Source organism: Colius striatus, chromosome 2 (genome assembly GCF_028858725.1).
Source record: "Colius striatus isolate bColStr4 chromosome 2, bColStr4.1.hap1, whole genome shotgun sequence".
NCBI lineage: Eukaryota > Metazoa > Chordata > Aves > Coliiformes > Coliidae > Colius > Colius striatus.
Window position 1 is genome coordinate 15,334,804 of NC_084760.1, and position 25,379 is coordinate 15,360,182.

General features: G+C 41.4%; 2 protein-coding genes across 2 annotated transcripts; one reads left to right on the forward strand and one right to left on the reverse strand.

Annotated features, from left to right (window-relative positions):
• Positions 1-147: 147 nt before the first annotated feature.
• Positions 148-6,975, forward strand: CGAS (cyclic GMP-AMP synthase). Its single transcript, XM_061990037.1, has 5 exons — positions 148-1,022; positions 1,857-2,079; positions 2,852-3,097; positions 4,293-4,395; positions 5,264-6,975. Exons 1-5 carry the CDS (start codon positions 261-263, stop codon positions 5,604-5,606), a joined length of 1,677 nt encoding a protein of 558 aa, XP_061846021.1. The 5' UTR covers positions 148-260; the 3' UTR covers positions 5,607-6,975.
• Positions 6,976-7,330: 355 nt separating this feature from the next.
• On the reverse strand, positions 7,331-23,297 carry DDX43 (DEAD-box helicase 43). Its single transcript, XM_061990455.1, has 14 exons — positions 23,219-23,297; positions 22,166-22,273; positions 21,542-21,623; positions 20,455-20,611; positions 20,259-20,377; positions 19,892-20,002; positions 18,359-18,500; positions 16,400-16,500; positions 15,544-15,631; positions 12,876-13,003; positions 12,190-12,299; positions 11,366-11,504; positions 10,490-10,577; positions 7,331-7,438 (listed from the first exon to the last, which is right to left on the reverse strand). The coding sequence occupies exons 1-14, from the start codon at positions 23,280-23,282 to the stop codon at positions 7,331-7,333; spliced, it is 1,545 nt and encodes a 514-aa protein (XP_061846439.1). The 5' UTR covers positions 23,283-23,297.
• Between the last annotated feature and the right edge of the window lie 2,082 nt (positions 23,298-25,379).

Here is a 25,379-nt window from a genome sequence, read left to right on the forward strand (position 1 = left end):
GGCCGCGTCTCGTCTGCGCGGGAGGAGGAGGGAGAGGCGGGTCCGTGTGCGCCCGCGGGGGTGGCAGCCGCGGGCCGGGCTCCGCGCCGCCGCCGCCCGGGGAGCGGCCCCGGCAGGCCGTGCTGCTGCCGGGCCACGCCCCGCCGCTCTGGCGGCAGCGGGCGGGCGGTGCGCCCTCGCTCCTCGGGCAAGGCGGGGCCGCCGGTGAGCGGGAAAGCGCTGCCACGGGATTGGAGAGAGGCGGGCGGCTGCGCCCCGAGATGGCCCGGCCCCGGCCCCGCCTGGCTCAGCTGTCGGAGCCTTCCCGCGCCCGCGCTGGTTGGCAGGGTCGTGCAGTGCAGGCGGCTCGTCCCTCCCGCCCGACGCGGGTTTCGTTTCCTCTACAGAGGCCCTTCGTGGAAGAGCAACTTTACTACAGCGAGAAGCAGCAGCCTCTCTCCCGCAGGGTCACGTTCGCTGCCCTCTGGTGCGGAGAAGGAGCGAGGGCCATGGCCAGCGCCGGCGGCAGAGGGGCGCGGGGCAGGCGCGGGGCGCAGCCCGCAGCCCCGCGGGGCCGGGGCGCGTCGAGGGCTGTAGCCCGCGGGTCGTCGCCGGGCCGCGGCGCAGGCGGCAGCACAGACGGCCCCTCGACCCGCCGGGCGCCGCGGAGGGACGGATCTGCCGCCCGTCGCGCCCGCCCGTCGCAGCGAGCGTCCACCGCCAAAAGCCCGTCGGCGCGCCCGGCAGCGGGCGGCGGAGAGGCGACCCCCGCTCCTCAGGGCAGGGCATCGGCCGTCAGAGCCCCCGCGGCGCGGAGCCGAGCGGCGGTGCCGACGGCCGCCCGCCCGCCCCCGCCGGCTCCGAGCGCCCTGCGCCTCCGGGAAGTGCTGTCGCGGCTCAGCCTGGACCGCCAGGACGTGTCCGAGGCGGCGGGGGTGGTGAACGAGGTCATCTCGCACCTAATCCTGGCCATCCGGAGCCAGCACAGCAGCTTCAGCTCCATCGAGCGGCTAGGCGCTGGCAGCTACTACGAGCATGTCAAGGTGGGTACGGGGGTGGCGGCAGCGCCTCTCCCGCCGGCCCGGGGTGAGGAGGGGGGATCCGAGGGCAGGGCGGCGCGGTGGCGGCAGGTGGAGCCCCGGAGCGCGGCGAGTGGCGCGCACGGCCGGGCTTAGCGCGGCTCTGCCGCTCCAGAGCACCTCTAAGCTGGCCCTTCCCCCCGCGATTGCAATAGTGAATGATGAAATAGCTAATTAAAAGCGTTAAGTTACTGAAAGATTAATGTATATGCACTTAGTAAGAGACGGTGCTTGAATGGGACTCGCTTTAAAGCTGCAGCATCTTTGCACAGCACGGAGGTAGAAGCAGAGTACAAGTCGAGCACAACACTCCATGAAGGGCCAGCTTTCTGCCCAGTTTAAATTTATAAGTGGTTGGTTTTTTTTTCCAAAAAGCAGGAGAAACAATATCCTTTATCTCATTTGAACTCAGTCTGAAACTAAGTTAAACACAGGGACACTTTTTTTTTTAACCAACTTCAGGCACAGCACTGTGGCTTTTTTCCTCACAGCTGATTCCTCTGTGCAAAAGGATGACAGAGATCAGCATTTGCACGTTTCTCAGAACAGCTTAATGATCTTACAACTTTTAAAAATTAATGAGATGAAAGCTAAGGAATGAACTGCTGCCTGTAAATTGCTCTTTCCCACTTGAATGCACAGCACTCTTGTAACAAATCCCCAGAAATAAGCTCATATTTCACAGCAGCCATGAGAACTACACCAAGGCAGTTGTAGATAAAACCACCACCACTATAAAAGCCTAAAGAGAGTAACACCTAAGCTGCACATTGACTGTTGTACTCTCATACTTTGCAGATCTCTGAACCAAATGAGTTTGACATCATGATTGTAATGCCTGTTACTAGACTTCAGCTGGATGAATGTGATGACACTGGCGCCTACTATTATCTATCGTTCAAAAGACAGACAGAAGAAAAGCATTTCTTGAAGTTTTTAGATGAAGATGGAAAACTGTCAGCTGCTAAAATGCGTGAAGCACTAAGAGAAATTATTAAACGAGAAATAAAAAACATCAAAGGTAAGTCCTGAGAGAACAAGCTTCTCTGAGAGTGCTACAAATCCCATTACATGGCACCTGTGTGTTGCCCTGTTGTTAACAACATCCGACTTTTCCTCCAGTCAACTCTCTTCCTGGCAACGTAGCTATTAGCTAACCCCTTCCATACCTTGTATCTGAAGTTTGCTCTTGTGCAATCACCACAAATACACCAGAGGTAAACATACTATGTGATTAACCTGTTGTTCTTCTATGCAGTCCTCTTTCTGCATGAGAATAACGTTAAGGGGTTGTGTCACAGGCTTGGTATTTTCTCCATGACCCATCTACTTTGAATCTACCTACCACGTACAAAGACACGTTTACTAAACTGGTAGCAGAAAGAGAAGCTTTCTTTTTATACATTATAGATCTATATTATATTGATCTATATAGAAAATGTATCCTCCCTTAGGGTGCTCTTTTTCTTCAAAGCCTTCAGTGATGTTATGGGCAAATATCTTCAGTCTCAGTGTTTCCAACAGTGAAGCAGTTCACTGGAAAACATGACTGTATGTCTCATTCTGAAACATAATAAATGAAGCAAACACAGCAGTTCAAGAAGAGCGTTCCTTAATTTGTAGAACTCCTCAACAGGCTGCCTTAATGTTTTCTTTAAAATCTATATCCTGGAGGATAAAGAGTCAGTGACTGAACCCAGGTATTTCTCGTAAGTAAAAACCTCAATATCCTTTTAAAAATGTTTCTAATATATAAATATATATATCAAAATCATTTTATTCTTTGTTACTAGATGTGGAAGTAACCATGAAAAGGAAAAAGCCTGGAAGCCCTGCAATAACTCTTCAGATCAAAACTCTTTCAGCAGAAATATCGGTGGACATCATCTTGACTTTGAAAGTTCAGCATAGCTGGCCGCCCAGCACACAGAATGGCCTCAAAATTGAACCATGGCTGGGAAGAAAAGTCAAGAGAGAATTCAGATATACACCACTTTATTTTGTAGCCAAACAAAACAAAAGAGAAAAGGTTCTAAGAGGTACCTCAGTGACGATAAGTCTAACTTATTATTTTCTCTACAACTTAATCCAAGTGCCATAAAAAGGGTATCCAGATTCTATTCAGTATTCTGCCTTCAAGGTACAGATCTTTATCCTGAATGTATCCAAATCAAAGACAACTGAAATCCTTTAAAACATCAGATGTGTGACACTGCTTGTCCTGCACTGAAATCTAGAGACTGAACTGCCCTGCCAGGCTGTACACTAACCATTCTTAAGAGCCTTAAATCTACCAAGTCAGACATATGGATATGAACCATTCCTGCCCTATTGCTGCACTTAATGGCAACCTTCACTCCTTTCTAAGAAAAAAACCATAAATTAAAAGGAGATTTTGAATAGGGCAGGAAACATACCTGGAAGTGGGACTGCATACACAAGTCACTTTGCAGGAAGTGAACTGTGTACTTTTCTAGTGCTGAACTCTTGCCATAGCAACATTTTTTTTTTCCTCCAAGACCACTGCCCCACGAAGCCTACATTCATTAACAGAAACATCCAAACTTGTCTATATACTCTAAGAACTAATGATACCAGCAAAGAGAGTGCAGCCCATCTGGTTTTCTTTTTTTAGTTAACGTGACAAACTTAAATAATTATTGCTCTGCTGGGACACCTCTTCCTGTGAAGAGTAACTGAAGCAAGCAGGCAAGGGAAACATGTAAGAAAGGCAACAATAGTTGCTGGTGTTTTAACAACAAGAGCCTGAACTATGTTAATCATGGTTTTCAGAAAAGTTACCGGAAACAAACAAAAAAATGCCACAGAACAGTCACCCAGACATCTTATTCAAGAGAAACTCACAAGCCTGTTACTTGCACAAAGAAATTGAAACAAATGGTGAGGATTTTTTAATTCAACCCTAGAATGGTTACAAGGTAAGGCTCATAATACAGAACAGGTATTCACAGGTAGCAGATTTCTCTGAGTAGTGTAATTCCCCAAAATCAAGTACAGGAATGTTCAGAATTAAGCTTAAAGTCAAGCATCCTTAAGAATATAGTCAAGGCAGCCACACAATTAACTGCATTCTAATTGTCTTTGTGTGGAGCAGCTGGGGAATTGAGGAGGAAATAATTAACTGTAGTCACCATGTTATTTAAATTAAGTCTCTTTTTCTGCATAGGGACACTGGTACTTACTGCTGTATAACAATCTTGTACTCAACTTTAGGAAACACCTGGCGACTCTCCTTCTCACATATTGAGAAGGCCATGATGAACAACCACGGCAGCTCAAAGACCTGTTGTGAATCTGATGGAACAAAGTGCTGTAGGTTGGTAATTAATAGGAATATTGTAATTTAAGCCTTCAGGAGCCAGGCTGGCACTGCCTAGCACCGTTTCAGTTTAACATCTCAAATGTGACATTAGACTGGTTACCACTCCTTGGAGGGAGCAAGAGTAAGGCTTTTAGGCATTGTTCTGCAGCAGGACACCACTGCCATGTACTTGCTGCAGGCCTGACTTGCATTTACTCAACAGGAACAAAGGATGGTGCAGTCTTGCCTTAGAAAGCAAGAAAGATGCAACTTCTTAAATTATCTTTCTAAAACTCATTTTAGAAGAACCAGCTTAAAAGTCTGAAAACTCATTTTGCTCCCAAAGCTCTGAAAGCTTACACTTCGTACCAAGGCAATTTCAAAAACAATGGTGAGGAAAGAACTGCTGGGATCAGGATGAATAAACGTGTTTTTTCACTCCAATAAAATCTGGTTTCCTCATTTCTTCCAAGAGAAAGAACAAAACGCCCGTGAGGTACAGAATCCTTAATGGCAAACCAGCTTTGTAGTTTACTTAATTACAGCTTGTACTGAAGGAAATCACAAAAGAACCAACATGTGATTCTTTGTGCTTTATGAATGTTACCAGACATGCTATGCCTCTGCCTAGCTGCGTATTATTGCATTAGGCACACCTCTGCCCATAGTGGCACTTCCAAGCCAAAAGGGCAGCTTCAAAATCATAAGCTGTGCTCTGAGGTTCTGTTACACTGATAGCGCCTGCAGCTTGCATCACTGTGCAAGCATGCTTTGCATTTTTTGTGGTGCTGGGGCTACCACTGATTGAATAACATATATTTAACTATAAAAAATACCTAATAGTTCTAAATATGTGTCTAATAAATTCTTGTTTCTTTAACAGGAAAGCTTGTCTTAAGCTTCTGAAGTATCTTGTTGAGAAACTTAAAGCGAAATATCCAAAAGACATGGAAAAAATCTGTTCGTATCATGTTAAAACTGCTTTTTTCCACTCATGTGTCATGTGGCCAGATGACAGAGACTGGCAGTGGGGAGACCTGGATCACTGCTTTCAGAAATACCTGCAATATTTTCAGGATTGCCTGCAAAAGTGTCAGCTGCTACATTTTTTTATTCCTCAATACAACTTGCTCAGCCTGGAAGATGAAGCGAGCAGTGATTTCCTTTCAAGACAAATAAGCGCTCAATTGAACAACAGATTCCCAATATTTCAGGAGAGCCATTAAAAAGATTGTTTCCAGTAACTATCGAATCATGTAGATTTGCATATTTAAAAGATACTAGGTAATACTTATCTTCCTATCCAAATGTAGATGTCACCTGCAAGATATCTTCTTAAGAAGAGTTAATTTTCCACGTGTAATTTCTGGGGTTCTAAATCAGTGACTGGCTAAAGTGAAAGATGATAATTTTATTTGAAATGAAGATCCATTGCTGAATATCCAAGATCTACTCTTGCTTTCTAAAGAAGTCACTGGAGTTACTTTGTCATCAACTAGAACTTCTCCGGATCAACTGAGTGGATGAAGACCTTTTGCAGAGAACCAGCAACAGTGAGCAGAGAGAGAATACAGTGCCAAAATAACATGAAGTTCCTCAAGTAACTTCCAAGACTTCAGAATTGCTTTGGAAATAAGTCTTTCCCTAGCCTTTGGATGGGAAACAATCATTACCTAATAAGCTGCAACATAGTAAAGGTTATTGTGCCAATGAGCAGTTGTGTGACACATCCTGTAGCAAGAAACATATCTTTAACCCATATCAAAGAAGATGGGAGTCTTCATGTGAAAGGTTATCAAAACCAAAACGCAGCAGGAACAGGACATTCTTGGAAGCAGATTTCAGCTCAGTTTTTCTTAAACTGAAGAGTATGTATGTTAGGAAAAGAAAATAATCGTATTTCTGATAAATTGTGCGGTTGATAAACACACGGCATTTATGTATCTACTTAATGCTCAGCAGTTCACCTTTTGCCTCTTCTTAAAGGAGCCATGGGAAGTCCATATTTTTAGCCTAATTTCTGAAGGCAAAATAACCTACTGCCTTAAGTAATTCTCAAATTTCACCTCAATTTTGAGCCAAGAGAAAAAGATGACAGACCAGAACACCTAGAGAATAAATTTGCTAAAATCCTCTCACCTCACTAGATTCAGTTTATTAATTTTTCATTTACCCCTATGACATGAGTAAACACAAGTTCAGACCATGCACCAAATGATGGAATAGCTCCTTGCCATACAAATTCCAGAGTGAAAACATACCCTGTTATCATTAGGAGTCTGTGTCGCAGAACCTGATATCCAAGTGTAAAATCTGAATCAATTTTATGCAAAAGAATGAAAAGCTTGAGACACAAGTCTTGCTGAAAATGAATTTAAATTTTAAGTTTAAAATTAAAAGAACCACAGAAACAAATCAAAACAAACTTGCTCTGGCAAACACCTGTAGCTGCAAACAGCAGTTTTAAAACAACCGAGTTACCCATGGAAACACTCCTACATGCCACTGGCAGATGTGGTGTATCAATGCAAAGGCACAGAGTATTTTGAAGCCACACTGACAAACGTTGCTTATGTTCAGTAATCCAGTTTTCTGAAAATAAAAAAGATAAGTATGTAAGAATGTAAAATAATTTATATCTATTTTTATATATATTCTATATTAATACTGCCTTAAATTAAAAAACCCTAATCAAACCCACTGTTTTTAACCAGTAGATGATGGCTTTAGAATAATGGAATTCATTTTTAAGTGAAAATAGTATCCCAGTGCAAAACTAGATTTATTTCTATAGCAAAGTTAATCCAGATTTACTTTCTAAGCCATTCTTAAAAATGCATTTTATTTAAATGGGATAGGTACAATCAAGAAAGGAAACTTCTAAATTCAAGTCCATAGAGGCTAACACTATCGTCACTCACTTGGTTGCAGTAACTCCAAGGGGTTACAGTTATTTTGGGGGCTTTCTCTGAGGTCTTCGTATATCCTTTGCAAATTCTTTCCTGATCTGAAATTGTTTGTATCTTTCTGCCATTGCAATAAGCTCTGTAGGAACTACCTGATAAGAAAGTAGTACAACAACAACAACGTTACTTTGAAATAAATCTAAACTTTTAGACTCTTGTTTTACAAAAATGCTATAAATTTGTGTGTTTCCAAACTTGATTTTGTTACTTATCTGGCTCCTGTTACTTTGCAGATTGTCTATTCTGTAGAGATGCATAGAGAAATCTATTTACATAAAATTATGCTGAAATATACTGAGAAATAATCAGCATGGTGTCCCTGCATTTTCAGTTGTATACACATGCCAGTATCGCTCTATCTGATGACAACATATAACCAGCTAATTAAAACACTTGTATTTAAGTTAGAAATGTATCTTTCAGTAATAATGGACACCTGGAAAACACATCCAATGCCACTAAAAGGCAATACCATACTATATATGCTTGAATATTACACTATGATGATTGATACTGAATTCCACTTGGAAGATTTGAGAACCTCTGGAGAGAAATTTTGGTACCTGAAGAAAGCATTCCCATAGGAAGGGTTCTCACAAAGACAAAACAAAGCTGAAGGGCAGGAGAAAGCAGTCAGTTTCACCACTAGGAGGTCACAAGAGCACCTCATAGAGATCCAGGGTGCTTTTTGGCACCTTTGTAATTATGTGGAAAAGGAGGTGAGAAGTATTCAGCACACTTTCTCACCTGCGAGTTACTTTCATAAGGATTGAGGCCAGATGCCAAGAATTACAGACAGACCTTATTAGGTTTGTGCATCTCTCTAGCTGAAAGTCTCTACAGACTTGTAACAAAAGAGATAGATGAGAAGAAAAAAAATCAATTTTCAGTTGAAATAGTAGATGATTTTCTTCCTCTATATTAGATACTCTCCTACAGCACAAACCAGAATGTATTCCAACTAAAACTGCACCTGTCTCTTGCAAGAAGGGTTTTTGAGCAGGGAGGAGTGGCACAAAGAAAGCTGCAAGAAGCCAGGATATGGAACATAAAAATCAGTGAGGTTACATCCTGCATCCAGTGGTTTGATGGACAATCTGTGTATCTGCTAAATATTACAGCGAGGGATGGCAGTCCTAGAAGGAGAACAGAAGATGCCATAATTCATATGTAACACTCTTCTCGGAATTGGAGATCGGTGTTTTTCCACCTGACTCCATAATAAGTCTGTCCATGCTTCTTAACAAGCTATATATAAAGATCCCTACAGCACGATACAGAATTTTTCCTCTTGTACCTGTTTTTCTTTAGGGAGATTATGTGTATATTCAAAATAATGGCAAAAACACCTGGCTAACAAATGCACTTGTTTTGATATGAAAGCATTCTGAACTATCAAAGCCATGCTTTTAGTTGCTCTCCTTTTTTACATGATGCTTTAAGACATGATGCAATGGGGATTTTGTCATGAGGGGAAACAAAAAAATCCCACCTCTGTGGATGCTTCTACCAGCTACAACTAAAAGTTTGGGAGTAATGTTGTGACTAACAACTGGAAAGCAACATTCAGAGATGCTCTTTTCTCCTCTGAGTTCAGAGACCCGTTGCCAGATGATTGACCAAATGTTAAAAAAAGTTTGGGAAATTCGCAGACTGCAGAAGGAGAGAAGGCATGGATGGTAACAGCTGCCTCAGAATACAGAATAAGGAACCTCTAAGTTCTGTTTCAATGGCTTCAAAGTATCATTACTGGTTTTCTCTCTTACATTTTCTGAAGAGGAAAAAAAAAAGCCATAAAACCGCAAAAACCCACTCCAAATGAAACCCCCAAATCTGTAACTTTAAGAAATCATTCAGGGACAATTCCTTGTTCTTTTTCTTTCTTCTCCCTCCATCAAAAGCATCTTACCAGGTTTGCAATAAGTGGCATAACATCTTTCAAAGAAAACTTGCAAATCAGAAGATTCGGGTGAAGTTCTAACTCAGGATTTAAAGTTTGAATAAGTGTCCACACAACCGATGGGCTTTAGGTAAAAGCAGTTTTAGTTTATGGTCAAAATCCTATTCCCCTGAATTAAAAAACTCGAGTTAGGACATGAACTGGGGGTTTACTATAAATCAGGCAAAATACTGCTTCTTGATACAGCATGAAACAACAAGATAATTGTCTTATCAGATACGGTCACAACGAAACATATCACATTCCAGTCCTACTTCCTAACACCTGCAAGAAGGACAGCTCTACATGCGCTATGTTAGTTACTTTTCCTTTGGACATGGAAGACTTTGACTAAAGTTCACAGTTCTTTTCTGGGACTCATCTGTAAGGACCTGGGAGTCCTGGCTGATAGCAAACTAACCATGAGCCAAGCAATGTGCCCTCGTGGCCAAGAAGGCCAATGGCATCCTGGGATGCATCAAGAAGAGTGTGGGCAGCAGGTCAAGGGAGGTTCTTCTCCCCCTCTCCTCTGCCCTGGTGAGGCCTCATTTGGAGTCCTGTGTCCAGTTCTGGGCTCCTCAGCTCAAGAGGGACAAAGAACCGCTGGAAAGAGTCCAGCACAGGGCCACCAAGATGATCAGGGGACTGGAACATCTTTAATACGAGGAAAAGCTGCAGGAACTGGGGCTGTTTAGTCTGGAGAAGAGGAGACTGAGGAAGATCACATTAATATTTAGAAATATCTAAATAGTGGGTGTCAGGAGGTTGGGGCAGTGACAGGACAAGGCGTAATGAGAAGAAGCTGGAACACAAAAAGTTGCATTTAAATATAAGAAAAAAACCCTCTTTCACTGTTGAGGTGAGGGAGCCCTGGCACAGGCTGCCCAGGGAGGCTGTGGAGTCTGCTCTGGAGGTCTTCAAGACCCGCCTGGACATGTTCCTATGTGACCTGATCTAGGTGGACCTGCTTCTGCAGGGGGATTGGACTAGATGATCTCTAAACATCTCTTCCAACCCCTACCATTCTGTGATTCTGTAAATTACAGCTACAGATACCCAGGACAAGAGAGACTTAAATAACCATTTTTTGCCTGAGACACTACAAACACTCACCCAGAAAGGTCATATAAGCTCAGACCTTACTGAACTGTTTGAGCTGGTAACCCAGCACCAATACAAATCTTACCCACTAAGATGTTCTTACTTGGTTTGCTCTTTCCAGAATTTCAATCAGCTCAGATGCAACTCTCCAGTCATCTTTAGTGACAAGTGTTACTGCTTTCCCAGTGCGTCTAAACAAGGAATGAAATAACTGTAGATCTTCAAAACATCTGCTGCTAGGCTTTTCCTACTGACCTAGGCATTAATAAATTGTACTACAGGCAGTACCATTGAACTGGTAGATAGAACTGCCTTGAGCATTTACTACATATATGACAGAAGGCAACTTTTCATAAAGATCAGAGTATGGCGACTTGTCTAAAATGGAGCAAAAGAAAAACTAATTTAGACTTTTAAACAATAAACCTAGCATAAAGACAATATATTGAAGTATGAAGAGACATGCTTTCATCTAATGATTAAAATAAACACATACACAAGAGAAAAAAATAACACTTGTGGCAAACCTGGGAAAGCAGCATTGAAAAGCCCTAACACCAAACCACACTGGTCCAGACTTTGAATTTACACATAGGGGGTTTTTATCCCCAATAAGCTGTCCTGGAAACTAGCCAACATAGCAGTTCCCAAATGAGGATATGATGTTTCAGAATATCTACAGATACATTTTGTACTGTAGCTCTTCTCCACATTTAAACCAATTCTCTATTATCCCTCACTCTCATCCATTTCAATTAAATACTAGAAAAGTGAAAAACTTTCATTTAACAATTAAATCGTTTCAAAACATGAAGCAGCGTGTTATGATCTAAAACATACTTTGATAGACTCTGGAGTCTTCAGTTGTGGAATCTTCACTCCCCTACCCCACATCACTTGTAGCTCAAGCATTTTACAAAAGAAACACCTATGAAGTGCATAAAAACATTATCATCACTGTTTTCTTGTAAGCACTTACCCTGCCCTTCCAGTACGACCTACTCTATGAACATATTCTTCAATGTTGCGAGGGAAGTCAAAGTTAAACACATAAGTAATGTCATGCACGTCAAGGCCACGGGATGCTAAGTCAGTAGCTACCAGTATTCTGACTTTGCCTAAAAAACATACAACAGAAAAAGAATGGGAGTTTATGGAATAAACAGAAACTATACTCCAGTCTATTGGTTTTCTAGTGTCTTAACACGAAGGAAAAATACATTAGTTGCACATCACATTGAGCTTCAAATATAAGGTGGCAATTAAGCGCTCAAAATATCCTTTTACTACTGTTTGTATTTCCCAAGTAGAACAGCAGCGTGCAGGAGATGCAAGAAATATGTCTAACTGATATAAGGAGCCTGTGAAAAGAACAGAAACTTCAATAACAACATCCTCATCTGGCATCATTATCATAGGACTACCATTAATCTCAAAGTATAACCCTATTGGCATAACCAAGAGCAGAGCTTTTCCACTGAGAGCACCATCATTTGACACTCAAAGTTACCACTCTGTAGACTAAACACATTACTGACTTTTCCACAGAGATTCCAAAAGTAAAACCAGCCTTATTTTAAATTATTTAACTCTTAGGCATTCAAAATGTTATTGAAGAGCAATCTCTTTCTGTTTGCTGTTCTTTTGTTTGCCAAATGAACAAAGTAAATGTAAAATTTAGAGCTCTTTAATTTCTGTGGTACTTAAGAGACATGGCACCTAAAAATGGACAAATCTCTGGACATGACAAAGCTTTAAAAACCCAGGCTAAACAAAGCAATGCTTTGGTACAAACATTTGTACCTGTCTTGAAGTCATCTAAAGCCTGTTCTCGATCACACTGTTCCCTGTCACCATGAAGTGACTGCACTGGAATTCCTTGGAGACCAAAGTCACTTGCTAAGTCATCAGCTCTAAAGTGAAACAAAACAATGGTTCTTAGGAAAGAAAAAAAATCAGAGAAGAAAAAGTGCAGCATCTAAATTTAGATCCAAAAGATAGTAATGTCACACCAAAAGCTAAACTTGTGCCCAACTACAAAACCTTACCTACATCAGCTGTTATTGATTATAAACCAGTATGGAAACAACACTACTCATCACAAAAAAAGTTGCTTCCATTTATACGTGAAGAACACAAAAGCCCAAAGAGCTTGGGTACAGTACAACACCACATCCCCCCCAATCAGGTGTTGTATGCACCAGCTGTGTATGAAAGTAAACAGTACATCACATTAATGTACCCCCAATAATCTTACCATCTACTTTAACTATGGGAAATGGAGATTTACCGCCACCATTACTGACATTAAAAAGAACAAAAAATACCAGTCAGTCTGGAGGAATGAATATATAAATAAATAAAAATCCCACTACTAGCAGCACATTGTTGACAAGACCTGCTACACTTGGTAATTGCTATGTGAACTAAGAAACTACTTCTGTCAGGAAAAAAAAAGAACAGATGCAATACTGGGAAGTGTTGCATACCTCATTTTTTTCCCCACAAAAACAATGACCTTATCTTTTGGATTTAGAGAGCCAATGAAGTCTTGCATAAAAGCTTTCTTTTCCTCCTCAGTAATAACAATAACTCTCTGTTCCACTGTATTTACTGCCTGTTCAATAGCAAAAAGGGAAGTTGAATAAACACAGATTAGAATAGTATCTTTTCTGTAATTCCTGTGTTAAAATGTTACAAAATTAGTGATACCATGAAAAGCTATTTAAAAACCAAATTATACATCAGTTTGGAGTTGAAATAATGCACATTTGTTTTTTCCTAGTTAATTTAAAATAATTACCTTTAAGCAGTTTGCCAAATTATATATTTGCAGAGATTCAGAGAGTAGGAATTAGCAGACTAATGAGGTGAGAAAAATCACAGAATCATAGAATATTATTCCTAATGAGGGAAAAATCAGATTGAAGTACTTTGAGTAAGTTAATCCAGAGCAAGTAGGAACAATGGCAGTCTTACTCGAAAGAACAGACTTTTAAAGATTATGTAAACTACTTGAAATTACTGATTTTGTCCAACTCTTCCAGCAATAGTTTATCAATAAAAAAACTTCACTTAATTGTATTTGAAGGCTGCTATAGACTGTCTATGGTATATTCCATAACATATGGATGCCAGTTGTATTCAACACAGCCAATTGCCAGGTGCTGCACTTGGGCCACAACAATCCCATGCAATGCTTACAAGCTAGGGCAGAGTGTCCGGAAAGCTGCCCAAGGGAAAACACCTGGGCTGTGTTGGTTGTCAGCAGCTGAACATGAGCCAGCAGTGTGCCCAGGTGGCCAAGAAAGCCAATGACATCCTGGCTTGTATCAGAAATACCATGACCAGCAGAACCAAAGAGGAGATTGTCCCCCTATACTTGGAGCTGCACCAGGGGAGGTTTAGATTGGACATTAGGAAAAACTTTTTCACCGAGAGGATTATTAAGCATTGGAAGGGGCTGCCTAGGGAGGTGGTGGAGTCACAATCCCTAGAGATATTTAAAAGACACATAGATGAGGTGCTGGGAGATATGGTTTAGTGTAGTGATAGGCTTGGCAGTGTGAGGTTAGTGGCTGGACTCAATCTTCAAGGTCTTTTCCAGCTGTAATGATTCTGTAAGTAGCATAAAAATCCAGACATTCACAGTGCCTTGCATCTTGTGGCAAGGGATGAAGAACCAATCAGGTACGTAAAAAGATTCTCTCTCCACATGGAAAGCCTTCCCCTTTTACCCCTAGAGATCACGCAGTTAAGAGAAGCTCCTGCAAGAGAGGTGAATGCATTAGGAAAGGGAGATTTCCAAAGGGAGATTAGAGAAGGGAGATTAGAATAACAATTGAAATCTTCCAAATTCTGATCCTCTGTGGAAGTGAAAAGGAAGATTTCATAATTCAAGAATTAAATGCAAAGCAATCTCCTTGGAAGAACTACTATTTCTGTAAATTCTGCTGGTACAAAGCCAACCACACAGAGCTGCACAAGCATGACAAGTATGCTACTCCACCTACATATTACATGTTCTGGACTTAACACCTAGTTCCTGCTCCAGATAAGTGCTCTCCTGGAGTTCAGCACAGAGCTTTCCTTCTCTTTGAGAAAGCAGCGGTTAAAAAGGACAGATCCAAACAAGGATCTGTATGCATGAAAAGAAAGATCTTCAGAATGCAAAGCAAGGAAGAAGGACTTGCAAAACAGACAGGATGGCTGCAAAAACAAAAGTTCAAGCAAGAATATGCAGCACTGTGAAGTACAATAGTCAGACTTCAATGACTGATACTTGTTGCTTGTGAATGTAGGATAAGCGTGAGCCAGCAATGTGCCCTCATGGTCAAGAAGGCCAATGGCATCCTGGGGTGGATTAGTAGGGCTGTGGGCAGGTCCAGAGAGGTTCTGCTCCTCCTCTACTCTGTACTCATGAGACCACATCTGGAATATTGTGTCCAGTTCTGGGCCACTCAGTTCAAGAAGGACAGGGAGCTGCTGGAGAGAGTTCAGTGCAGGGACACAAAGATGACAAAGAGAGTGGGGCAGTTCCCTTCTGATGAAAGGCTGCAGGAGCTAGGGCTCTTTAGCTTGGAGGAGACTGAAGGATGACTTCATTGATGTTTACAAATACATAAAGGGCAGGTGTCAGAAGGATGGAGCCAGGCTCTTCTCAGTGATGTCCAATGATAGGACAAGGGGCAACAGGTACAAGCTGGAACATAAGAGGTTCCAAAGAAATACAAGGAAGAATTTCTTCACTGTGAGGGTGACAGAGCACTGGCACAGGCTGCCCAGATGGGTTGTCGAGTCTCCTTCTTTGGAGATGTTCAAAACCCACCTGGATGAGTTCCTGTGTGACCTACTCTAGAAGGCCCTGCTCTGGGCACTGGGGTAGATGATCTCTTGAGGTCCCTTCCAACCCTTAAGATTCTGTGATCTGTAGAGTGGTTACGGATACATAAGAACAAAGTTCTTTCTACTTTTTTTCTAAGCTTTTATATTACTCTTTGAAAGCTTCATTAGAAACTTTATTGAAAGTTTGGATTGATTTTAGAGTTACATGCATGTACTTCCACACAACTACAAGCAAAGTATTTCCTGGTTTAACTGTAGGTTCTTCTCCAAAAGGAGAAAAACACACACACATACAAGAACAGAACAACTTACTGTTAAGTCAAGAGTGCCAACATATACAATCATAGGGTTTTTCAAATAGGATTTTGCTAGGCGCCGAACACCATCAGGCCAGGTAGCACTGAATAGGAAACAGTGAGGGAAACAGACACGTGAGAATGGAGTGCAAAATATTCTCCAGTTACTAATTTAATCATGTTCTTTTGTTCTTATACATGAGTGAAACACTTGAGTATGCAATAAGAGTAGTGAGCTTATGTAACATTTAGAAATCATCTTAAGAAGTTGTATTAGTAAACAGTGCTTAAGTTTGAAAGACAACTTTCTAGAAGTACAGACAATAGCTAAAGTGCTTCTAATGAAGCAAAACCCCAAATTTAGCAGTCTGGTGATACCTAACAAGCAAGTTCCCAGTCTGTTTTAATCTCCAAAACCATAGTTCCAATGCAAAATATGATAACGACAATTATTGTTGGGATATTCTATTGTTAAGTTCTAAAAAGCTACAGCATTTCAGTTAATCCAGGTAGAGACTAGCACAGGTAAGTGATCAGAATGTTAGGACAACAGCTTTGATCCCAGATGGAGAAGTGGAAGGTGGCATTTCAAACTGATATCGCAGATTCTAACACTCCCAGGACACCTTCATTTTCGGGAAGAACTCAGCTGTTTTTATAGCTGATATCAGACACCAGAAGAGTGGTATGAAATGAAGATAGTCAAATGACTCATTAGGAGTGACTAGAGAGTATTAGAAAGACAACTGATTCCACTGCCATTTAGGCTAGCAAAGTCTTAATAAAAAACTGACATATTTGTTTTGAAATTAATGTGTTCAATAATGTCATGTTTACAGTCTTCAAGTATTGAGCACTCTACCTTTACATACCTCGTCATAACAGTTTGTCTGTCAGGCCGCACATCTATTAGGATCTTCATTATCTGAGGTTCAAATCCCATATCCAACATTCTGTCAGCCTCATCTAAAACCTGGTCAGAACAAGGTTATTTGTTATGTCCACTTTCTTAAATAAGGGTTTAATCAACACAGGACACAGTAGACCATTTTAATGGTAACAATTTTAATTGCAGAATCCACTCCACAATGTACTTCAAAACCTATTTCACCTCTTCAGTTTCCTTGAAGCTTTTTCATTTAGTAATAAATTTGTGGGCAGAACAAGAAAAAATCCACAGCACCTTAAAGAGTACTCACAGTCAATGAAGAAGAAACAGCAACATTTTGTTTCAACAATAATTTGGTTGTGCCTAAAACTAAGCACAGAATTATAAATATAACGAACCCAAACAAACTCGAGGTGGCTGTGACTCCCACACAACACACTTGGAAAGATTTTTTTTTGGTAAATATTTGTAAAAATATATATAGAATCATAGAATCATTTCAGCTGGAAAAGACCTTTAATATCAGCCTTTGTCCCAGCCCTATCAACCACTAGACCACTTCCTTAAGTGCAACATCCAGTGGTCTCAAACACCTCCAGGGACGGTGACTCCAGCACCTCCCTGGGCAGCCCGTTCCAATGCCTGACAACCCTTTCAGCAAAGAAATTCCTCCTCATATCCAGCCTGAATCTCTCCTGGCACAACTTGAGGCTGTTTCCTTTTGTTCTATTGCTTGTTAACAGGTAAAAATAAAATTCGGATGTCTAACTTTTCATATGGGACTTAAAGAAAGTCCAAGGTATGAAACATTAACCACTCTGCAAAACATGCTCCTTGCATGGGTTTTGATCTTCTGAAAAGATTTAACTGCTATCAGTACAACAAATGGGGTTTTTTTCTGCTCTATATCATCCTATTTTTCAATTTGATACCTAATTCTTTTTAGTGATGTCATACTTCAGTATATCCTGCACATACTAGAACATTCAATTTTGGTTACATATATGTTCTTTACTTTACAAAGCAGTGTATGCCTGTAGTATCACCATTCTTCACCTTGGTGCTACTGTTATTACAGTTCTTAGAAAGCAGTTTTTCAGGCCTTTCCCTCCTCTTTAGCAATTATATGTTACTCTTCCACATGAGGCTACTCTCCCATCTTTTGATAATATTTTTTTGTCCTAATGGCCAAATTTCTAATGATGCTCTACCACCATTGGCCTTGCCAGTAAGCTCACAACTATTAGCTACACTTGGAGCTAACTTGATACAGCACAATGAGTACTTAACACATAGAGAGGAGGGTGGGTAGATGGAGGGAAGGGGAAGGAAAGCAGACCAGATTGTCAAACTAGGCAACAAGTCACCAGCTGAACAGATAACTCAGAAGTAACTTGAATATATGGAAGTATTTTACAAGATATCAATGGTTTTAAGTTTCCAGCAGAGCAAAAGGCAAGAATGAAATGAAGACATAAGGAGTCATAACAATGTTTATATGGCTATTTTCCCAATGAGGTCAAAGCAAAAGGCAGTCACCCAAACATTTAACATATCTAACTATTTGAGATTCTGGTGCTTACTGTACAAATTGTAATCGTAACTTGAGTCACTGGTAAGGTTTAGAAGGAAAGGCATTTCATCCATTAATAACTGCTACTGATAAAAAGAACATTAAACCAGCAACCATGACTAATACAAAGTAATGATTTAGCATCTTTAAAACTCTTGCTGTTCTAGAAGCCTATTTTATTTTTTTCTAGGGAATATTCCACATCTGCAAGGCAATTATGGTAAGTATGAACCATCCCTCCAATACCAGTGTTAAGATGTGTTGTAATTAAGTCAGAAAAGTTTAAGGAGAACATCATTAAAGCTTAAGTTCATGCTGATTCAACCTTTTCCCTACTGGTACATAACTGATTCTGTATCATCTACTTGCCAAGTATGTTATGCTCCTCAAATTTATGAAGTTATTCATTTGAAGATCATTCAGTCTGCCAGGAGTAGCAATAACAACATCCACACCTTTGGTAATCACATCTATCTGTCCTCTTCTGTTTCCGCCACCATATATGCAAACACTGAAAGGGAAAATGTTTTACAGAAGCAATGTATTAAAGTTCAACTAAGGCAAATCTTTATCAAACAAATGCCACCATGTTGCTTCATTTTAAAAAGTATCACCTGGTATTACCAAGAATAAGGAATACGTTAAGTGTGACTGACAGTATCACAGTAAATGACGGATTTAACAGTGAAAGATACCCCCTCAACAGTTCAATGATAGCTTTCTGCTGAAACTGCAGTGAAAGTAGCCAGGGAGACAGTTATTAAGCAAGTATGTTTTGGGCTCTGAAAATATTCCCACCAACACCAGATGAACATACCAAAGGATGCATTATTTTCTAAACAGTACCGTCCAAAGTCAGATATTTTGCTGCTAAAATAATCAATACAGTCAATAAAGTATTAGGCTTACATATAAACTTAACATGCTCTGTAGAACTCCTTGGTATATTTGGGAAGAAAGCTGAGCGTTCCAGCATTTGATGACTACAAGACTTAACTCTGAATGCTATCTAAAGTTAGAGAGTCCCAAAAGTAAGCTTCAGAGTATAGTAATGTCTTTTCAATAGCTTAAATGAAGATCTAAACTCTCAGTAAGTTTGTGGATGAAATAAAATTGGGGGAGCAGTTGATACACTAGAGGGCTAGGCAGCTAGCAGCACAACAGGCTAGAGAAATGGGCTGACAGAAATCCCACGAAGTTTAAGACAAGCAAATACAGGGATGGATTTACTCCATGGCTGAGGGTCAACATGCTAGAAGGTGGCTTTGCAGAAAAGACTTGAGTGGGCAAGAAACTGAACATTTTTCAGCAGTGTTACCTCACAGAAACGAAAGCCAGCTGTGTACTATGGAGAAAGTAGCTAGCAGGCTGAGAGAACTCATCATTCACCTTTTTCAGTATTTGTGAGACCACATCTCAGGCACAGTATCCAGTTTTTGTACCCCTGCCTCCATTACGAGACAGATATACACATATTGGAACAAAGTCATCAGGCAACTATCACGACAGTCTAGTGTGTGGAGTGCACGTCATGAAAAGCTGGTAATCAGGCTTGATCAGCCTGAAGCGAAAGCTTTGGGAGATCTTACTGCTGTTTATAACTACCTAATAGGAAGATGCTGAAAAGACACATCCAGCCTCTTCTTAGCTTTCCACATAGAAGGACAAGAAACAACAACACTACAATACAGAGAACTCCAACTGTATATTTATATAACTATAATTTTTCACCATGATAGTAGTCAAAGCAGGCATTCTAAAAACTGGGGATAATACAAACTCTGCATATTCTACCTTCCCCTCTTCTCTTAGCAAATGCAATTATTTTAGTGGCTGAATTAAGCCACAAGGGGTAGGACAAAAAAACCACAACAAAACTTCACAAGCAAATGGGAAGATTACCTTTTAATTCCTTCGAACGTGTACTTCAAACACTCTGCCTCTACTTGAAGTGCCAGTTCTCGAGTGGGAGCAAGGACTAACATTCCTGGCCCCTCACGCTGATCTCTGGATCTGCAACAGAATATAATGTGGGTATATCAGGCTAGGCAAAGTCCATCACATCCAACATTGACTATTTTTCTACTGTTCTAGACTAAGTACACTGCTACTAAATGCAATCTGTGGTGATTAATTTGGTGCTTCTGCTGCCAGGTTTACAGTAAATCATAAATAGGAAAAAAATATATCCTCTGTTCTAGAAAACCATCAGACTGGGGCTGGGGGGAAGTATCCACAGCTAAACAAGTCAGATGTGAGGAATCCTTACAATGGTTGTGAAGTCAAGTGAATGAATCCAGGCATTAAATAGGCTAGTGTCTTCCCAGTACCAGTCTGTGCTATACCAATAAGATCCATTCCTTGGAGTATGATCGGCCATGCCTGGGACTAAAAGAAAACAACAAATACTTAAATGTAGTTTTCTCTTATGCTTCAGTTAAAAGTCATCAAAACTGAAGAAATACCTGAATTGGTGTAGGCTTCTGAAACCCAACTTTTCTTATATTAGCCATAATATCAGGATAATCATCAAATACATCTTCAAATCTACAGACAGGATTGGGAATGCAGCGCTTTTCACCTTCTTTTAAGTCATCACACATGATATTATTATTTTCTTTCCTGTATAAAGAAATCCCAGTGCTTTAAAGTCTCACTATCTGAAAAAGCAGAGCTAACACACAAGAAAAAACTCCTGGAACCATGAAAAGAAAGTTCAGGCTCTTGAACGAGACTTGTAACTATTCTAAATCTTAAGAAAGCCTCACTATAGAAATACCTCTCCTGGAAGCATCAACTACCATTCTTGACTAATTTAAAGTTATATATGGTTATTAACAGGAACAGCAGTCCTGTTACATTAGACTTCAAAGATATTCTATTACAAATCAAATACCCATGGCAAGTTTTAAAAATTAAACACAACCCAGAACTCAGAGGAATGGATTGTACTTCTTTAGAGCTCTACATTCTGACAAAAGCCTTCCCAAAATATTTTCAGAGCAGCTCCTGGATCCTCTAGAAAATACGAACAAAGCAGTTTAGACAAAAAGAATTTGGTTAGTAAGACAAGCTCTACACATCCACCTCCATTCTCCTTAGTGGTATTTGATTAAAATATATGGAGGGAAAAATGTCAGCCCAAGAAGCACTTCACATATGAACAATTGTATTTAGAATAACCTAGAAAACATGACTACAATGACTAGAAAACATGAACATGTCTCAAGAATGCAAAGAAACAGCCAAAATTCAATGACTGCCTTTTTTTTTTCTCTCCCTCTTGTGAAAGTGAACCAGATCAGTTTTAGAGAATCAGTTATTCCCTAATTTTCCAAGCAACTAATAATACCTCACTTGCTAGTTATTGTTTAATTCCTAAGAAAGAGTTCTCAAGATGTACATTAACACAAGACATTGTTAACGCTTCTGTCACAGTACTTCATCTCCCACTTTTTATATTATTGTATTACTTTTCTATAATATTTTCTATATTAAGACTTTATATCTTAATAGAGAAAAGCAGAAGATTCCCTATAGACACGATCTTACCGCCACAGTTCCACTTCTTCTTGTGACATAGATGCAGTCCTTGACGATTCTCTATAGAAGTTTTTCTCAATTGGAGGCAAGCCTTCAACAACCAGAAAAAGCAAACTTGAGTCAGTAAGAAATGCTACAGTTGAAGGGTAAGTCTATTAAAGCTTAAGACAGATAATCCTAAAACCCAGACAGTGTCCTGTACTAGGAGACTAGACAGAAGTGGTGGAAGACCACTTCTGTGGTCATGTAAAAGGTGAAGGCAAAGACAAACACGTAAGTATCTGCCAAAGGATCACTTCACCACACTTCCAGTTCTGAAGTAACTTCTACTAACACATACAGCACAGTATTTCACATTTCTCTTAACAATTTTGCTCTGGCCAAGTACAAAATACCAGTTTTTTCGAAGGGTGAAGTCAAAATATCAATTAATGTGTTTAAGTCTTCTCACAGCAGTTACACTGTCCTCTAATTACCACGTTGAGAAACGCTGATGTGGTCCCTTCACTGCAAATCGTAAGTCTGGACACTGAAAGTTCCAATTATCTCAAAGCAAAAATTAAAAATGCTTAAGCATTCCACAGATGGATCATATAAAGACAAATATCATCCAATTGAAATTTTAAAACTAACCTGCCCACTTCATGGCATCGTGTTTAGCTTTGTTTTCTCGAAGAGAGGCCCAGTTAATCACTGAGGGTTTTTGTTTATTTTCAGGCTTGATAATGTCCGAGGTTTTTCCTGTGGAGCCAGTACCAAAACGTTGTTTGATGGAACCTGTTGCAGAGTCGAGGAGAACTGCCCCTGTGCCCCACTCCCCCAGCAAACACCTTATTTTCCTTTTCTCTTGTAAAACCTCTTGTGTAACTTTGAATAGACATGAAGCACTTAAACAGGAAAAAAAAAGCGATACCAATCTGGTTCTGATATGAAAAGAAGCATTTCAACATCTTTGGTTACTTAAAAAAGCAATGACAGGATCTGAAATGCTGCTCCTGCAGCTATAAATAACGCTTGCTGTGCAGTGGGATTTACTTTTAACAGCTACACTCTACATTTCTTTTTTGAAGAGTTTAACACATCTTAAAAAAAGAAAGGTTTTATACTGAAGATATAAATGGCAACACAATTATGTAGTAGTGGAAAACCAGGACATATGGGGAAAACACAGTCACACACACTAAAGAAATGTGAATTATTTCTGGTCTCTTTAAACATACTCATCCACCTTCTTGGGGCACTTCTAAAAATCAAAAAACTCACAACTACTCCATTCCTTATTTTGACACCAGGACACAACTCCCTGATTCCTTTTTCCTCACCAGTGCCTCAGATCAATAACTATGGATGTTGCTTGCCTGTGCAAAGAGGTGTTGGGATGACATACAAGACAAATACCAATAATGTAAACAGCATCTCAACATACAGTCATTACTTACATATCCACGTTACAGATAAAGTTAACACAACAAAGCCTAATAAAGTGAGGCATAATGTTCACAGTTGAGAAAAGAAGATGTCTAGGTATTTCTGTTTGAAGGAGGGAAGCCATTGTCCAAGAACAAAGTAACAGTTAATACACTCTGGTAAAATAGTACTAAATATAAAAACACCTCAGCGAATTACCACACATATGGAAAGAAAACTCATGGTCTTTATTCTCTTTTCCAAAATCACATTTCTTACCCTTCTCAGTGTCTTGTCTAGTGTTGCGTTGTCTGAATCCTGTAACAGCATTGTCAATCAACATCTTTGCTTTGTTTTGCACAGCAACACTGCCAAAAATCTTCACTTCAGCATCATAGGTTCCTCTTACAACCTATGTTCACAAAATCTTAATGAGTGTTTTTTTAATACTGCAAAGACAAACATTAAGTAAGAATACATACTGAAAGCAATCTTTGATCTTTTTTTTCCCCTGATTTTTTACTTATCTTCCTAAGAAAAGGCCTTTTAATTCCTCTTCCAAAAGAAAGGAAATGCATATGTAAAGAAAAAAAAGTATCAGTAAGCTTTTCCTACTTTCACATATCAGTCAAGTTGCATTCTCAATTCCACTGTTTACCAATTCCCCTTGAAGAGTAGAATTACTACAGCTATTGCAACAACTTGCTGGGGTAACTAGTTGACATGGAAGCAAACCCATGTATGTGACCAACAGAGTCCAGGCCTGGTGACACACTGCACATGGTACCTTTATCCTTGAACCTGAAGAATCCTCAAGTTCTCTTATTTTAGTTCCACCCCGGCCTGTTGTAAAAATACACCACAAGTATTAGAGATTTAGGCAAAACTACATATGGTAATTCAAGTATTTTGGTTGCAGCCAAAACCTAAGACCCACATACGAGTGCACACACCCATAAATAAAGGAACTTGTGACACCAAACTGTTGGAAAACACTATAAACTTTTTTAGCAATTAACCAAATGCAAGGTGTGTGTATGGTGGAGGGTGGGCAGTGGGGGAAGGCACCTCAGCTGATGATACGGCAAAGCAAGGCCAACTCATGAGATAGACATCCTTCCCCCACATGACTAGAGAGGCTTCAGCCCACTTACAGACTGCTGGTCATGAGAAACAAACATCAACCTAAACACTTTAGGGAGGAAAAGCTCAGACACCCTGGTAAGTGGGAGAGTTGCTCTCTTCAGCCAGTAAGCACCCTGCAGAACCATCCTGCCATCCCCAGGCAAAAGAGATGAATGGGAATCACAAGCGGCTGAGGCCCTTCCACAGCCAAGGAAACCAACGGCAGCTATGCTCCTCCTCAGGGCATGGCCCCACACAAGCAAACCTTTCCAGAGTCTGGCTCTCTCCTCTTCCCCCACCTGCCTACTTCAGTGGGCTGTGCACCCCCGGGCTGGGAGCGCGGCCGTTACTACCTATGAGAGCTCCGACCAGGGCGTTATCGAGGCGGAAGCAGAGGGGCTCGGGCTCTGCGGTGTCCTCAGCCTGGCCGGCCACTCGGCTTTTAGTATCTCCTTGCTGCCACTTTTTCCCTCTGAAGCCGGCCGCAACCTCCTGCTGGCACTCAGCGCTCCTTCGCCCCCTGTCGCCCCATACGGAGGCGCAGCCCCGCGAACGGCTGGCGGCCGGCTGGCACAGAGACCCGGAGGCGGCTAGGGCCGGCGGCCCGCCGGGCAGCAGCTCAGGCTCATCGCCGCTCTCCTCCCAGTCAGACATGGCAGCCGCGCCGCCGCCGCCCGCCGCCCATGTGGCGCCTGGGCCGAGGGGCGGGCGGATTGGCCACGGCGGGCCGCTCTCTCAGTGCCGATTGGCTGGTGCGGCGCTGCCGCCCGGGGGTGGGGGAACCGGCGGCGCTGACGAGGCTTTGGTTGATGCCTCTGGTTCGTGCCTCCACCGCCTCTTGCTGTGGGGGCTGCTGGGTGGCGTGGTGCCGTCCGGTTCTGCTCTCTCCCATCTCCTCTGCCAGCCTCGGGGCAGCCCCGGGTGGGCTCCGATGAGGAAGAGACACGGGAGGGGCACGAACTCGGTCCTGAAACGTGTGGGATGCTCCCGAAGTGGGGGACGGGGCAGGGGGTAGGAAGGCAGGGATCCTGAGGGCAGGCTGGGCAGGGAGCGCTGCACTGAGTAGTTTTGCTTGGAAGCTAGGCCGGTGTCATGCTGGAGCACTGCAGTCTGAAATACTTAGGGAAGTATTTAATACCAAATTAAGCTTTAATGGTACTTGAATCAAGATGTTAATATGACTGAGCATACTAAAACTGGTAAAATATTGGAAACGGTTGCCAGAGGTTGAAGAGACCTCTGAAGGTCATCTTGTCCAAGCACGGACACCAAGAGACAGTTGCTTGCGTCCATGTCCAGGTAGTCTGTGAGTATC

What these genes read in the sequence shown, in the direction of transcription:
- CGAS (XM_061990037.1), top strand. Translation starts at nt 261, where the DNA reads ATGGCCCGGCCCCGGCCCCGCCTGGCTCAGCTGTCGGAGCCTTCCCGC. An exon ending in AAGAGAAAAGGTTCTAAGAG is followed by an intron (nt 3,098 to 4,292) that starts GTACCTCAGTGA and finishes ACTCAACTTTAG; the next exon opens with GAAACACCTGGCGACTCTCC. An exon ending in GATGGAACAAAGTGCTGTAG is followed by an intron (nt 4,396 to 5,263) that starts GTTGGTAATTAA and finishes TTTCTTTAACAG; the next exon opens with GAAAGCTTGTCTTAAGCTTC.
- DDX43 (XM_061990455.1), bottom strand. Translation starts at nt 23,282, where the DNA reads ATGTTGATTGACAATGCTGTTACAGGATTCAGACAACGCAACACTAGA. An exon ending in TAGACAAGACACTGAGAAGG is followed by an intron (nt 22,274 to 23,218) that starts GTAAGAAATGTG and finishes CTGGCTCCACAG; the next exon opens with GAAAAACCTCGGACATTATC. An exon ending in TTCTGGAAAGAGCAAACCAA is followed by an intron (nt 7,439 to 10,489) that starts GTAAGAACATCT and finishes CTTTCTTATCAG; the next exon opens with GTAGTTCCTACAGAGCTTAT.